The sequence below is a fragment of the Diaphorina citri genome, unplaced genomic scaffold (genome assembly GCF_000475195.1).
Source record: "Diaphorina citri unplaced genomic scaffold, Diaci psyllid genome assembly version 1.1 scaffold132, whole genome shotgun sequence".
NCBI classification, from domain to species: domain Eukaryota; kingdom Metazoa; phylum Arthropoda; class Insecta; order Hemiptera; family Psyllidae; genus Diaphorina; species Diaphorina citri.
The window spans coordinates 54,604-70,560 of record NW_007377569.1 but is presented as its reverse complement, the minus strand read 5'-3'; the positions used below and the strand labels follow the sequence as shown (position 1 = coordinate 70,560).

The 15,957-nt window shown below is 37.0% G+C and overlaps 1 protein-coding gene across 1 annotated transcript in view; it reads left to right on the top strand.

Moving 5' to 3' along the window:
• LOC103525015 (protein embryonic gonad-like) overlaps positions 1-15,957 on the top strand; it is a 102,309-nt gene that overhangs the window by 74,736 nt on the left and 11,616 nt on the right. Inside the window, exon 2 of the mRNA XM_026820245.1 lies at positions 1,419-1,496. Coding sequence (XP_026676046.1) covers positions 1,419-1,496 — 78 coding nt within the window. The remainder of the gene's footprint in view (positions 1-1,418; positions 1,497-15,957) is intronic.

Here is a 15,957-nt window from a genome sequence, read left to right as displayed (position 1 = left end):
TTTTTTTTTTTTTAAGAGTTTGACAGAGGGAACTGTAAACGCTATGGTCTTATCGTCCCGAAATCGGAGAGAGAAGGAAGACAGGATAGGAGAAAGCCAGCCGTTCCGAGAACGAACATTATCCCATCAGGATAAAATCCGCCCCGGGCGCGAATCGAACCCGCGGCCTAGCGCTTACAAGGCAGACGCATTACCAACTAAGCTAACTAGGCTGGCAATTAAAATTAATTTATCAAAAAGAAGAAGAAGAAGAAGAAGAAGAAGAAGAAGACTCAGAAAAAGAAAGGGGTACTTAGAGGAAGAAGAAGGAGCCTCACATTAATCCCGTCCAGTCTGATTGGGGCCGGAAAAAGCCAGCTGCTAGCAATTGCTCAGATGGTCATATTGGTCACCCATCCGTATATCAACTTCAGTGAAACTAGTGCATTCAACGTGTTATCCCCGGCATATGAATAATACCTACCTAAATTGGCGATTTGTTAGTCAATTAACTAAGTACCTATAGTTCAAAATTTGGTGATGACGTCACTACGCAAAAATACAAAGCGCAAAAGTGCGCGAAGTTCCTTTTGGTCTCGCGCTCCTTTGTGGGTGCTAAATCGCGCAACTGCACCTCAACACAATCGGTGCATCCGCTTGTCTATTTGCACCAACACATCTGTACCGGGTTGGATCGCCTCTATTTAACACTTCTCTGATTTACTTACCTGATTTGAATAATTGCTGGCACGCAACTCGCCAGAGCTCGTCATTTGCCATTGTTTAATGTTGCACGGATGTACAGGGTGCGACGGAAGTGTTTTGGTGAGAACTAGGTGAGAAGCTGACCTAGGTCTACAAAAAAAACTTAAGAATAAATTAAATAAATTAATTGTGGCGCTCACAACAACACTCAACACAAATAAAATCTTACATAGAAAAACGCAGGTTCTCGTTTCTCCACAATTTCCATCTCTGAAGTATAAATAACACTTCCAAATTCTTGGCCAGCACCTGAGAGCTATGTCTAACTGATGAGTTCCAATAAGAACGAAACGCGTCTTAGGCTGCTCTCAGGTGTTGGCTAAATAATAATGATAATAAATAAATCCCCTTAACGGGAATTGGGTCATGGAATAGGAATGGCTTGTTGAAGATGTCGAAAATCACGTAAAAATGTCTTACCCCCAGCTAATGACTTTAGAGACATATGTAGGTAACACGAAACTTACGGAATTTATTGAAACCGATGGACGCGAACGATCTATAACTCTCCTTATTTTTATTTTATTTTGCCTCACTGTATTTTATTACAATATCTCTTATATTTATTGTGTGTATAATTTGTTTCACTGTATTTTATTTTAACATCTTTATTCTACCTATTTAGTTGTTTTGCTTCAGTACATTTTATTATAATATTTTATTTCGTTTTCCAGATGAACACCCAGTGTCGGGTCTGTGGAGAGCCGGCTGCAGGATACCATTTCGGCGCGTTCACTTGTGAAGGATGCAAAGTAAGTAGAATTTACCAATTTCTATATTAAAATTATCGTAATAGAAAAAGCAAAAGTAAAGAAAATTATATCAATAAGGAGGTGCTCTAATAAACTTTGAGTATATTGGAACTTCTTGTTCTAAGCGGACAGTCTAAACTTATACTTCTAATAAAACGAAGCTGTATCAGTGATAATTATTTATCAATGCCTACCTAGGTACTGATAGGATAGTTTTGGCAAGCTGATTCCTCCTCAATCAAAATAAAGAAAAATCTCAGGTTTTAGACTCAAAGAATCATCTGCCAAACTGTTATTTACCGTAAAATCATCAATTGTGGAAAGACCTGTTGGAATAAAGTCAGGAAAATGCACAAGTCTAAAGCAATACTAAAGCATTTTCCAGAAAAACTAGAGTTACTAGAGGAAAAATCATTCATTATAAACTTCACACTCAACTAGCTATCATCCCAATATGCAACACGATTGCCAAGCAGGATTAACACCTATTTTTTGATCTTAAAATTATAAAGTACCTGGATTTTAAAATCACAATATGTATACTGCATTTTAAAAGTATAATGTAGTTAATTATGCATGTTCAATGGTCTGCCTACACTATGTCTATCGCCTTAACTAGATGCTCACTAATGTGTATGCTAATAATTGTGCCAAATCATTCAATAACCGCTCTAATCCAAGCAAGTGTTACTGTAATCCAAGCCAATATGTCTTTAATGATTAAAGTTTAATCCAGCATAGAGCGAGGTTTATGAGGTACGTATATAATTTGATAACTTTTCCCCGAGGGGCAAAAATTAGCATTCAAAGCAAAAATTAGAGCGCCAAAAAATACAAATAAGAGTAAGAGTGATTGGAGGAAATAAAAAAAAAAAAAAAAAAAAAAAAAAAAAAAAAAAAAAAACAAAGATAAGTATTGAAAAAAAAAAAACAAAAATACCTAAGTGTTATTGGTTCGCCCGCGCAATACTGCGGTACTTTTAAGAAGACATTATTAAACCTTAAGAAGACATTAAACATTAAACAGAAATAAAAACAAAAATAAATACATTAATGTTGTACTCAAGTTAATCTCATCGAATGTGTAACGTGATGTCCGCCTTGGAAACATTATAATCTAAGTACTTAGGTATAATCCATACTTAAGTATGTACTTTTATACCTGTCCTATAATCGCACAAAACATTAGTACCTACACGGGAAAACGTAGGGTAAGTGTACCATTTATTCGCCCACTTAAAAAATGTACCATTTATTGGCCCACCTGCCCACATATATTTTTCTAATTTTTGTTTTTATGACTACAATTTTTGAATAGCACTGGTTCGATAGCAGTCTTTAAGCCCTTTCTTTTGATGAAATTGGATCTTGAGAAAGTTCGTCCAGTTCAGACTTATGTGGCGTATGGTACAGGTGGGCCAATAAATGGTACGTTTTTTAGGTGGGCGAATAAATGGTACGTTTTTTAGGTGGGCGAATAAATGGTACACTTACCCTAAATGGTTCTACATACAGGGTATCCTGGAAAACGAGAGCCATTTTGTGGACGGAAAAAAATCGATCTTAAATTGTTATTTATTTACAAACGCCCCTGCCCACACCTAATATTACTCTGGGAAACGAGCATCGAATGACGTCACAGTTGATTCTGTTCTAAATTAAAATTATGACGTTCAGTTTTTTCGCAGGTACTTGCGAATAACTTGGTTTATGTTTGCGAATCTTTCCTTTCATTAGCCAGTTGTAACCTTGAAGACGCATCAATAGGTGAAGTGTTATAGAGACTTAGGACCTAGTGTTATAGAGACCTAGTGTTAGACCTATTCTACTTGAAGTCTTTGAAGAGAATCTGAGATCGTGTATAAATAGGAAAGGTAAATAGGGTTGTGAATAAAGTGATCCACTGTCCGCCTTTAGTTCACCAGGTGAATTGTGTATTGTTGTAGATTTTAATCGGATTCTTATAGAGTATCCAAGAGATAAAAATTATTGAATTTATGATTTTATTGGACTGTTTGATCTATTGGTTCAGACAAAAATGGGCCCGGAACTCTGTAGATTATTGCTAAAACATCTTACCTGTAATCCGGAATCTCGGGATAACGTTCAAATAATTATAGTCAAATAAACAGGATTACAAGACCTGAATTTGTAACCTAGATGGAACTTGGTCTAGCGCACTACTGTGCCCTCAAATCTGGCATCAAAAAAACTGTCACATAAATGAAAACCCCACATCTAGAGATACTAGAGATAGAGACCTAAGCAGCCAGAACTCGACATATCTGCAGACCTAGCTCAGAATAAAATCCATGGCTAGAGGTAGAGGTTTCCACTCTATTAACATATTTAAACATAATTATGTGGAATAAAATCATAATTACGAACGTGGACCCTGAAAAACGATTCAACTCTGTGTTTACATAATGCAATCTTGAGTCCTAATGTTTACATTATAATCTTGATTCCCTCTGACCATAATTATGATAAATTTATAATTGAAAAACTTACACACATGGTTCTAGCTGTTCGCAGAAGTGATATTCATAAATTTATTTAATATAGATCTTAATACGATCGTGGCTCGTTTTGATATCAAATCTAATTAATAGCGAACACATTTTGTCCTTTTCAGTTCGTGTGGTTTTGGAATCAATGATTTTTTTGTAGTTGTTTGTCTAATCGATATGCAGATTGGATTGAACTAATCTTTCTCTAAGAACACATACGGGTTTCTGAACTTGTTTGAAGCTTGAATGTCAAAATATGGAACTCTTTACACCTTGGTTCTTTGGAATAATTTTCTCAGCGTCTATATTTTGATAGCTATTGGTACCTGCATATTCCATTGTCTGTTCATTCCAGAATCGCGAACTATTAGTGTTATATTGTCACTCAAATCCTCTCTGAATAATTGTTCACTTCCCACACTAGGATCACATTCGTGGATATTTGTGGTGACTTCAAAAAAGACAAAAGATTTTCACACAATACCAGCGGTAAAGATGAACGGGGGATTGAGGCGAAAGCCGGCAGGTGCCCCCTTTCAATCGCCCACCAGGGGTGGATGGAGGGACTACTTAAAAAAAAAAGTAATAAGTAAAGTAACAAACTTCGGAAACGGGATACCATATCAAGTATTAAGTAAATTCATACTTTCTATTTTCTTCTTATTTAGTAATAAGTAAAGTTGTATTTTACTTTCGGAATTCTCCTCTTCTGAAGCTCGTTCCCCCTCTTTTGGTGTAATAGCGCCTGTACTAAACCATTAGGAATAGGAATCCAAGATGGCATGGAAATCGGATTTGTTTCCAAAAGGAAAACACAACTTATTGAACCTTGGTCCCAAGACCACTGACCACTGGTCGAACGCCAGCCGATTCCCGCCCGGGGCGGATTTTATCCTGAAGGGAAAAGGTTTGTTCTCGGAACGGCTGGCTTTCTCCTATCCTGTCTTTCTCTTCGCTTTCGGAACGATAGGGCATTAGCAGTTACAGTTCCCTCTATCAAACCTCTAATAATACCTATTAAGCTTTCTCCTATCCTGTCTTCCTTCTCTCTTCGCTTTCGGGACGATAAGACCTTGGCAGTTATAGTTCACTCTATCAAACCTTTTGGTAGATCGGCATACTGTGCGGCACTGGTAGTTGGATTTGTAGCTTCCCCTTTGGAAAATCTCACCCCACGCGTCTGATATATGAGCTAAGAACACGGAAGCTCTTGGAGAGTTGAACCATAGGTATTGACATGGCCTTCAGAAGTTATATTATTATGAAAGGAGTTATATTGGTGCAAGATGGAATAATTATAACTCTTTTATTCAAAAGAAGGGGGAAAAAAGATGAGCTCCCCCCGGCCATTTGACCAATACTGATTGGACATAGTTTGATCTCTAATGTAACAACGAGTTTCTTTTTTTTTACTAATTAATAGCGAACACATTTTGTCCTTTTCAGTTCGTGTGGTTTTGGAATCAATGATTTTTTTGTAGTTGTTTGTCTAATCGATATACAGATTGGATTGCACTAATCTTTCTCTAAGAACACATACGGGTTTCTGAGCTTGTTTGAATCTTGAATGTCAAAATATGTAACTCTTTACACCTTAGATCTTTGGAATAATATTCTGAGCGTCTATATTTTGATAGCTATTGGTACCTGCATATTCCATTGTCTGTTCATTTCAGAATCGCGAACTATTAGTGTTATATTGTCACTCAAATCCTCTCTGAATAATTGTTCACTTCAAATCCACACTAGGATCACATTCGCGGATATTTGTGGTGACTTCAAAAAAGACAAAAGATTTTCACACAATACCCGCGGTAAAACCGATAAATCTCATTATTTATGGTCTAGATTCTAGAACCACAAATAAACATTCCAAACAAATCCAAAACAATGAGCCACTAGAACATAAATCTCATTATTTATGGTCTAGATTCTAGAACCACAAATAAACATTCCAAACAAATCCAAAACAATGAGCCACTAGAACGAAAGGACCAAGAAAGGCGCAACACATTTTCTATAATCAGAAGCATTTTCAATCGTAACACGTCGCTAATTAAGTTACATAATTGGAACAAAGAAGATGTTCGCAGCGAAAAAAAAAGTAACAAACCTGACGCGAATGCTAATCGGGGTCTTAGACAAAGAAGAAGTGTTTAACATTGAACTGGAAGACCGAGGCAACTTGCAACTGGATCTAATGAATGAGACAATTATAATTTTAGTCCTAGGTCACACGGGATATGAGAATTATGACGACCGTGCTGCTGAAGAATACACAAGTTTGTGCAACCACAGAGACTACAATCATATAGTGAGACCATATAGTGATACTGCACAGAGTACCTGACAAACTAGTGAGTTGTCTACGAAATATAAATGAGACGGAATGCCGCGCTGCACTGAGAAATCTGAGAATGTATGTATGTTGACTATTTCGGTTGTAGAACGGATTTGGTAAAACTTTTTTTCTTTCTTTTTTTTTGTAAGCATTTTTCAAAGATCGTTCAGTATTATGTATTTTTCCAAAGGGTTTTCTCTAGTTTCTTTTATTCATGTGGTTTCTCAGGGAGAATAAGAGAAATGGAAACCAAAACAGATCCGTGGTACTAAAGTTCCAGTTTGAATCATTCAACATGCTATTAGCATTTGATATTCTGTATTCCGCTCACTGTTTGCACCGTCTTTGATATAACACGGTCGGCGGCGGCGTGATCTAGGATTTCTCTGCTTGCTATATCCAAAAGGTCACAAGATTGGTTAGGCACCCCAGGATTTGTTTCTATCAAAATACTACTCTTTTCTCTCTTTTTTCACATCATAATTATGCTCGGATACTCCAATACCTTCGTTTAGGTGTAACATGTCAATTATTTCTGTAACATTTCAGTCTTCATGTTTCGAAGGTGTTACTGTTATGAGGTACAATGAAAACATCATTATAATCATTTAATTGTATTACACTTGTAGCGATTGTCGGATCGATTCAGTCGAATAAAATGCTTCTTTGCAACTATTACTGGATTTTTTTGCATAGGGTCGTGAGGTTTTTGATCGTGTTCCTTAGTGTTTAAAGTTAAAACCCCCTGAACCGATCCTAGAAGTGACCCTTTTTTTTTTTTATTTTTTTTTTTTTTTTTTATTTTTTCTGTTTCAAAAGTTTCCTCCATTGTTCTTCACTTTGAACAATGAATTGGACGAAGTACAAGACAACGATAAAACGAATGAATGAAAATTTAATAAGACGCGATGAAGATAGAACGGAAAGAAGAAGAAGAAGAAGAAGAAGAAGAAGAAGCAGCAGCTGCAGAAGAAGTGGAAGAAGAAGAAGAAGAAGAAAAAGAAGTAGAAAATATAATATAGAACACAAAGCTTCCCTCTCCTTCTTCCTCTTCTTCTTCTTCTTCATCTATTGTTTTCAAAGTTGTTGCGATATTATTATATCCACATATACCTATATTGACCAATCTATATGCAGATGATCTTAAACGGACTATTTATAATACTAACCCACTTTGATCCTCATAAAGCTTTTCTTGATATGTGCTATTTTATTATCTCTTTCAAGTTGGTATTTTATATGTTGGAGCTCCGTATATCTTGTAGGTATTTGTTATTTTATATGTTCAAGGTATGGAGTTCGATATTTTGTATATCTCTAAGTGTCCTTTAATATGCTCTATTAATTAATTTCCACTCATGACTGTTTCTTCAATGTGGGTTTTTAACATCTTTGCGAAAAAAAAAAAAAAAAAAAATTTTCCCCTCATGTTTTTTTTTTTAAGGTGTTTTTTTAAATTTTTTGAAAAAAAAAAAAAAAAAAAAAAAAAAAAAAAATGCGATGTAATTCTTCATTCTGACTTTCTGACCCTTAGAACTTTTATTTTCCCTAAATTTTCAGTGAAAATAAGCCAAACTAGCTCTAGTGATATCTTTTTCAATTTTCACAGAAAAGTCAACCACAAAATGACCCTTGGGCCAACTGCGAACCTCATCACCAAGTTAGTCACAAACATCTCACATCGAATAGTAAACCCAAGCACCAGACAGGCTAATATTGAAACAATAAAGATATTTTTAGCGATGTGCTCCAGTTGGCAAGCATTATTATATTATTACTATTAGGGGTAGAACACTTTATTTGTTTCAAGTTTATTTTCAAACCTCGGACTAGTCTAATAAAGATTCATATGGGGGGGGGCTCATCTTGGCCCATTCTGGCTTTCTTCCTTCTCCCTTCGTTTTTGGAGGTAAATTTTTGTCCACGTCCACACATAGGTAGTCGAAATAGATCGACGTCGCGTCTACTGACTGCCTCGACAACATAGATTCACCTCTTCAAATCATCGATCTACGCCAGGGTTGTCCAACCCGCGGCCCGCGAAAGCCCGCGAACTCGAGGACTGAAGATTACATCAATGTTTGGTAGTTCATACATGTGCGAAAGTGCTTTTTCGACTATCAAACTTGTGAAAAACCAATTAAGAAACTATCTTAAGGATGTGTCTCTTCTTTGCGGCCCGCCAACTCTCTAGCTTGGTCTCTTGTGACCCTCGGGTGCACAAAGGTAGCCAGTGTAATAAACATAAAGAAGATGGTTCGTTATTAATATTATATTTTAATTTATGATATCATTAATAGAATGTGCCAAGGTTGGTGCGCTATCGCACACTATACATAAATACAATACAAATCACACATTACCAGTAACCAATTCGGTCTTCAGTCCTATTGACCGTGGAGTGGATTATGCCATAGATCACATAGGTATCTGTGTCGGTTTGTAAGTGGAAATATTCCAACTATGATAGATGATGGGATAATTTTGAAAGGAAAATCCGCGTCGAATGCCGTTTGGGACGGAACGGGTTCATGAGAAAAAAGTTGAAAATTTACGAGTAGTTATAGGAGAAATAAACAATAAGCTAATAATAGTAAACGAACCAATTTGGTTTACTTGAGCGGTAGGAAAAAATAAATTGATCGGTAATAAGTAACCCTGTTTATGAAGCATTAGGAAGCATCCAAAACACCATGCTCATTAGAGATTCTCATTAGAAATAGATATATACCCACCTGATTATCAGAAGCTCACACACGTTCCACTTTAATGAGCATCATTTCACCCTTTCATTAGCAGTTGTAACCTTGAAGACGCATCAATAGGTGAAGTGTTATAGAGACTTAGGACCTAGTGTTATAGAGACCTAGTGTTGGACCTATTCTACTTGAAGTCTTTGAAGAGAATCTGAGATTGTGTGTAAATAGGAAAGGTAAATAGGGTTGTGAATAAAGTGATCCACTGTCTGCCTTTAGTTCACCAGGTGAATTGTGGATTGTTGTAGATTTTAATCGGATTCTTATATAGTATCCAAGAGATAAAAATTATTGAATTTATGATTTTATTGGACTGTTTGATCTATTGGTTCAGACAAAAACGGGCGCGGAACTCTGTATAGGTTATTGCTTAAACATCTTGCCTGTAATCCCGAATAACGTTCAAATAATTATAAATAATTGTTCAAATAATTGTAACCTAGATGGAACTTGGCCTAGCGCACTACTGTGCCCTCAAATCTGGCATCAAAAAAACTGTCAGATAAATGAAAACCCCACATCTAGAGATACTAGAGATAGAGACCTAAGCAGCCAGAACTCGACATATCTGCAGACCTAGCTCAGAATAAAATCCATGGCTAGAGGTAGAGGTTTCCACTCTATTAACATATTTAAACATAATTATGTGGAATAAAATCATAATTACGAACGTGGACCCTGAAAAACGATTCAACTCTGTGTTTACATAATGCAATCTTGAGTCCTAATGTTTACATTATAATCTTGATTCCCTCTGACCATAATTATGATAAATTTATAATTGAAAAACTTACACACATGGTTCTAGCTGTTCGCAGAAGTGATATTCATAAATTTATTTAATATAGATCTTAATACGATCGTGGCTCGTTTTGATATCAAATCTAATTAATAGCGAACACATTTTGTCCTTTTCAGTTCGTGTGGTTTTGGAATCAATGATTTTTTTGTAGTTGTTTGTCTAATCGATATGCAGATTGGATTGAACTAATCTTTCTCTAAGAACACATACGGGTTTCTGAACTTGTTTGAAGCTTGAATGTCAAAATATGGAACTCTTTACACCTTGGTTCTTTGGAATAATTTTCTCAGCGTCTATATTTTGATAGCTATTGGTACCTGCATATTCCATTGTCTGTTCATTTCAGAATCGCGAACTATTAGTGTTATATTGTCACTCAAATCCTCTCTGAATAATTGTTCACTTCCCACACTAGGATCACATTCGTGGATATTTGTGGTGACTTCAAAAAAGACAAAAGATTTTCACACAATACCAGCGGTAAAGCCGATAAATCTCATTATTTATGGTCTAGATTCTAGAACCACAAATAAACATTCCAAACAAATCCAAAACAATGAGCCACTAGAACGAAAGGACCAAGAAAGGCGCAACACATTTTCTATAATCAGAAGCATTTTCAATCGTAACACGTCGCTAATAAGTTACATAATTGGAACAAAGAAGATGTTCGCAGCGAAAAAAAAAGTAACAAACCTGACGCGAATGCTAATCGGGGTCTTAGACAAAGAAGAAGTGTTTAACATTGAACTGGAAGACCGAGGCAACTTGCAACTGGATCTAATGAATGAGACAATTATAATTTTAGTCCTAGGTCACACGGGATATGAGAATTATGACGACCGTGCTGCTGAAGAATACACAAGTTTGTGCAACCACAGAGACTACAATCATATAGTGAGACCATATAGTGATACTGCACAGAGTACCTGACAAACTAGTGAGTTGTCTACGAAATATAAATGAGACGGAATGCCGCGCTGCACTGAGAAATCTGAGAATGTATGTATGTTGACTATTTCGGTTGTAGAACGGATTTGGTAAAACTTTTTTTCTTTCTTGTTTTTGTAAGCATTTTTCAAAGATCGTTCAGTATTATGTATTTTTCCAAAGGGTTTTCTCTAGTTTCTTTTATTCATGTCGTTTCTCAGGGAGAAGAAGAGAAATGGAAACCAAAACAGATCCGTGGTACTAAAGTTCCAGTTTGAATCATTCAACATGCTATTAGCATTTGATATTCTGTATTCCGCTCACTGTTTGCACCGTCTTTGATATAACACGGTCGGCGGCGGCGTGATCTAGGATTTCTCTGCTTGCTATATCCAAAAGGTCACAAGATTGGTTAGGCACCCCAGGATTTGTTTCTATCAAAATACCACTCTTTTCTCTCTTTTTTCACATCATAATTATGCTCGGATACTCCAATACCTTCGTTTAGGTGTAACATGTCAATTATTTCTGTAACATTTCAGTCTTCATGTTTCGAAGGTGTTACTCTTATGAGGTAGGTACAATGAAAACATCATTATAATCATTTAATTGTATTACACTTGTAGCGATTGTCGGATCGATTCAGTCGGATAAAATGCTTCTTTGCAACTATTACTGGATTTTTTTTTGCATAGGGTCGTGAGGTTTTTGATCGTGTTCCAGATCAATAGGTGTGGGGAGTTTCACTTCAGTTTGCATGTCCGGAAAGGCGGATTAATATTCGTATTCGTTTTCAGATAATCGTGTTCCAGATCAATAGGTGTGGGGAGTTTCACTTCAGTTTGCATGTCCGGAAAGGCGGATTAAGATTCGTATTCGTTTTCAAATATAGTGAGCGTTTTTTTCCATTCATTAGCACTACAGACAGTAGATAGTTTTTGCCACCATTCCAGGTTGTTTCTAATGGGAAAAGATTTCTTCTTCGGGATATTATTGTGTTTATTATGATATAAATTTCACTGTCAGTGTCCGGGCGCAAGTCTGAATCCATCTGCATCTACTATTACTGAACTAGGGTAACTGAACGTATCCGGATGTCCATAATTCCTACTTTCAATAATTCACACATCCTTTTAACGAACCTTTGGAACACTTTCTCACGCATGAAAACAATGTCAACAACATCGCCAGATGAGAATGCTCTCGTATTTCTCACCTCCAACCTTGCACATACCAATCTATTAGAGCAATCAGTTGGAAAGACATGGCAATCTGTTTAGAGACTTGGAACTATTAGACGCAATGTTCGAAATAAATGTACCATGCGATACAAGCAAAGTGTTGGCTCCATTGGATCTCGAAAGAGAGGAAGAAAAAGACGACGACGAGGAAGAAGAAAATGAAAAAGAAGAAGAAGACGAAGAAGATGATGAAGATGATGAAGAAGAAGAAGACGAAGAAGAAGAGAGACTTGGAACTATTAGACGCAATGTTCGAAATAAATGTACCATGCGATACAAGCAAAGTGTTGGCTCCATTGGATCTCGAAAGAAAGGAAGAAAAAGACGACGAGGAGGAAGAAGAAGAAGAAGAAGAAGAGCAAGAAGAAGAGGAAGACGAAGAAGAAGAAGATGATGAAGAAGAAGACGAAGAAGGAGACTTGGAACTATTAGACGCAATGTTCGAAATAAATGTACCATGCGATACAAGCAAAGTGTTGGCTCCATTGGATCTCGAAAGAAAAAGACGACGACGAGGAAGAAGAAGAGCAAGAAGAAGAAGACGAAGAAGAAGATGATGAAGAAGAAGAAGATGAAGAAGACGAAGAAGAAGTAGGCAAAGAAGAAGAACAAGAACGAAATCAAGAAGAAGAAAAAAGACAGAACGAACTACTTAGTGTTTGCACTTGAACTTGTAAATAAAGCTGTGACTTTGAGAGCTGTTGATAAATCTCTTAAAGACACGAATGATAAGCTGTTTAAACGTAAAGAAATGATAAGTGACTTAAATAATGATAAGATACAATTCATGATGAGTCATTGGGCGAGTTAAATGGACATGAAGATGTACGAATCGATGTAATAGAGTTCCATTGAATGTATTAGCATATTGGGCAGATGATTGGAAAATATGGAAATTAGGTCAAAATGATACATAATCAGTAATATGGATTTTGTAGAGATCAGCAGGGAAAATTTATGGTCCATTTAGAGCCCAATATCTTTCAAATCCATCCAAATAAATAATTTTTTAGCAATGTAATGCTTATTGCACTTATCAAATCATTTGAAAACATGAATACCTACGTACATGCAAAATATCTAAATCATCAAAATTTTTGCCCAAGGTTGAATTCATCTTCAATGGTGTCTTGTTCTTTACAAAAAAAGTGTAGGTACTAAATCTATATCATTTTCAACATCGCGCAAACCATGGGGGGGGGGGGGGGGGGCTCATCTTGGCCCATTCTGGCTTTCTTCTATAATATCTTCTCCCTTCGTTTTTGGAGGTAAATTTTTGTCCACGTCCACACATAGTCGAAATAGATCGACGTCGCGTCTACTGACTGCCTCGACAACATAGATTCACCTCTTCAAATCATCGATGTCGACTATGTTTGGACACACCTTAGCAGTTACAGTTCCTTCTATCGAACTTCTAAGTAGGTACTAGGGTAAGTGTACCATTCATTCGCCCACCGCAAACCATGTTTTTTTTCTCCATGTCATAGCCAGTATTAATATTGCCCTATTAGCCAGTGTAATAAACATAAAGAAGATGGTTCGTTATTAATATTATATTTTAATTTATGATATCATTAATAGAATGTGCCAAGGTTGGTGCGCTATCGCACACTATACATAAATACAATACAAATCACACATTACCAGTAACCAATTCGGTCTTCAGTCCTATTGACCGTGGAGTGGATTATGCCATAGATCACATAGGTATCTGTGTCGGTTTGTAAGTGGAAATATTCCAACTATGATAGATGATAGGATAATTTTGAAAGGAAAATCCGCGTCGAATGCCCTTTGGGACGGAACGGATTCATGAGAAAAAAGTTGAAAATTTACGAGTAGTTATAGGAGAAATAAACAATAAGCTAATAATAGTAAACGAACCAATTTGGTTTACTTGAGCGGTAGGAAAAATAAATTGATCTGTAATAACTAACCATGTTTATGAAGCATTAGGAAGCATCCAAAACACCATGCTCATTGGAGATTCTCATTAGAAATAGATATATACCCACCTGATTATCAGAAGCTCACACACGTTCCAATTTAATGAGCATCATTTCACTGTGAGATAATTCCTGTGGTGCCACTTGCTCCGCGCGAGGGATTTCCCGACCTCTTGACATTTCCGAAGAAAATTTCTGCAATTCTCGTGGTTCGTATTTTCCTGGACTTGATTTTTCAAGCGAACACCCGACTGTCAGGGGTCAGGAGGGCATCAGAATTTCCCACCATTGTTTTCCGCGGCGTGGTTTGATTATGGAGGTGATCCTCAGGGAAAATCAGCGCAATTGCCACGAACTGGTTGATTGTTTGATTTAGCTCCTCATTGATTGATTATGGAGGTGATCCTCAGGGAAAATCAGCGCAATTGCCACGAACTGGTTGATTGTTTGATTTAGCTCCTCATTGATCACTGATTCACTGATCGGTTAATCCAAGTACCCACTTTATTTTTTGCATGCATCTCATCCATCCATTATAATTGCTCTGGGAGTACCGTGTTCCGAAGCTATTGTTTTCTAATCTCGGCTTCAGCGGAATTTCGCTGTTGGAAATTGTTCGCCTTGCAAATCGATTTCATTGGAATTTGCATTCGAAGCATCGAGTCGCCGGGACATCAAGATTGTTCTGCGATAGATCAACCTGTGGTCTGATTTGTTTATGTGCTCCGGAGCCGATTGTAAAAACCCCGGAACCAGTGGCGTAGCGAGTATGTATCGCGTGTATGGCGGCCATACAACTCGAAAGTTCACTCTAATGCCTATAAATATTAATGGCATGTACCTACTGTGATGGGACTTGGTAGACCTGTGCATGAGCCCTACAAGGCCCTACACTTGAATTAAGACCACGCTACGCCACTGCCCGGAACCTAAGGAGACTCGTGGAGGCTTCGTCATTACAGAACTTGAACTTTCTGCTATCCATTTCAGAATGCTGAGTAATTCGGTAATTCGTACATCGGGTTCTCCACAAACATAGTCATCATATGCTACCAAATTTGTGTCCCTTGTAGGACCCAAAAATATCACCAATAATACCTACTACACGTGATACAGGTACACCGTGCCCCATGCGATAGATCAACCTGTGGTCTGATTTGTTTATGTGCTCTGGAGTCGATTGTAAAAACCCCGGAACCTAAGGAGACTCGTGGAGGCTTCGTCATTACAGAACTTGAACTTTCTGTTCTATATCCATTTCAGAATGCTGAGTAATTCGTAAATCCGGTTCGCCACAAACACAAGTCACGGTCATATGCTACCAAATTTGTGTCCCTTGTAGGACCCAAAGTGTCACCAATAATACTACACGTGACACAGGTACACCGTGCCCCCAAAACCCGAAACATCTTCAACAGGTTTGGTGCATTTTTGGTGACATGTTCTTTGCTAACTTTGTCCATAGTATTTCGCATCCTTTTGTGTTGGCATTTTCTTATATTTTCTATATCGGTCGTTTTATAGTTACTGTTTGCTTCTACTTCTTCATACAAATACTCTGATTGTTCTAATTTCCCTCTGTATTTCTTTAGTCTTTCAATATTTATCTAAAAAGGTCCTCTGCTAAAGGTTTCTTTCCCTCTTGAGGCAACTTTTTACATTTTCCCTTCCACTGATAAGTTAGGTTCGTACGTCCACAGTTAAATATGTATAATGCGCCCTAAGCGCTTTAAGTACTGTTTTATTTCTTTAGTCTTTCAATATTTATCTAAAAAGGTCCTCTGCTAAAGGTTTCTTTCCCTCTTGAGGCAACTTTTTACATTTTCCCTTTCACTGATAAGTTAGGTTCCTACGTCCACAGTTAAATATGTATAATGCGCCCTAAGCGCTTTAAGTACTCTTGGGTTTCTCTTTGATTTTGAAAATATTTGA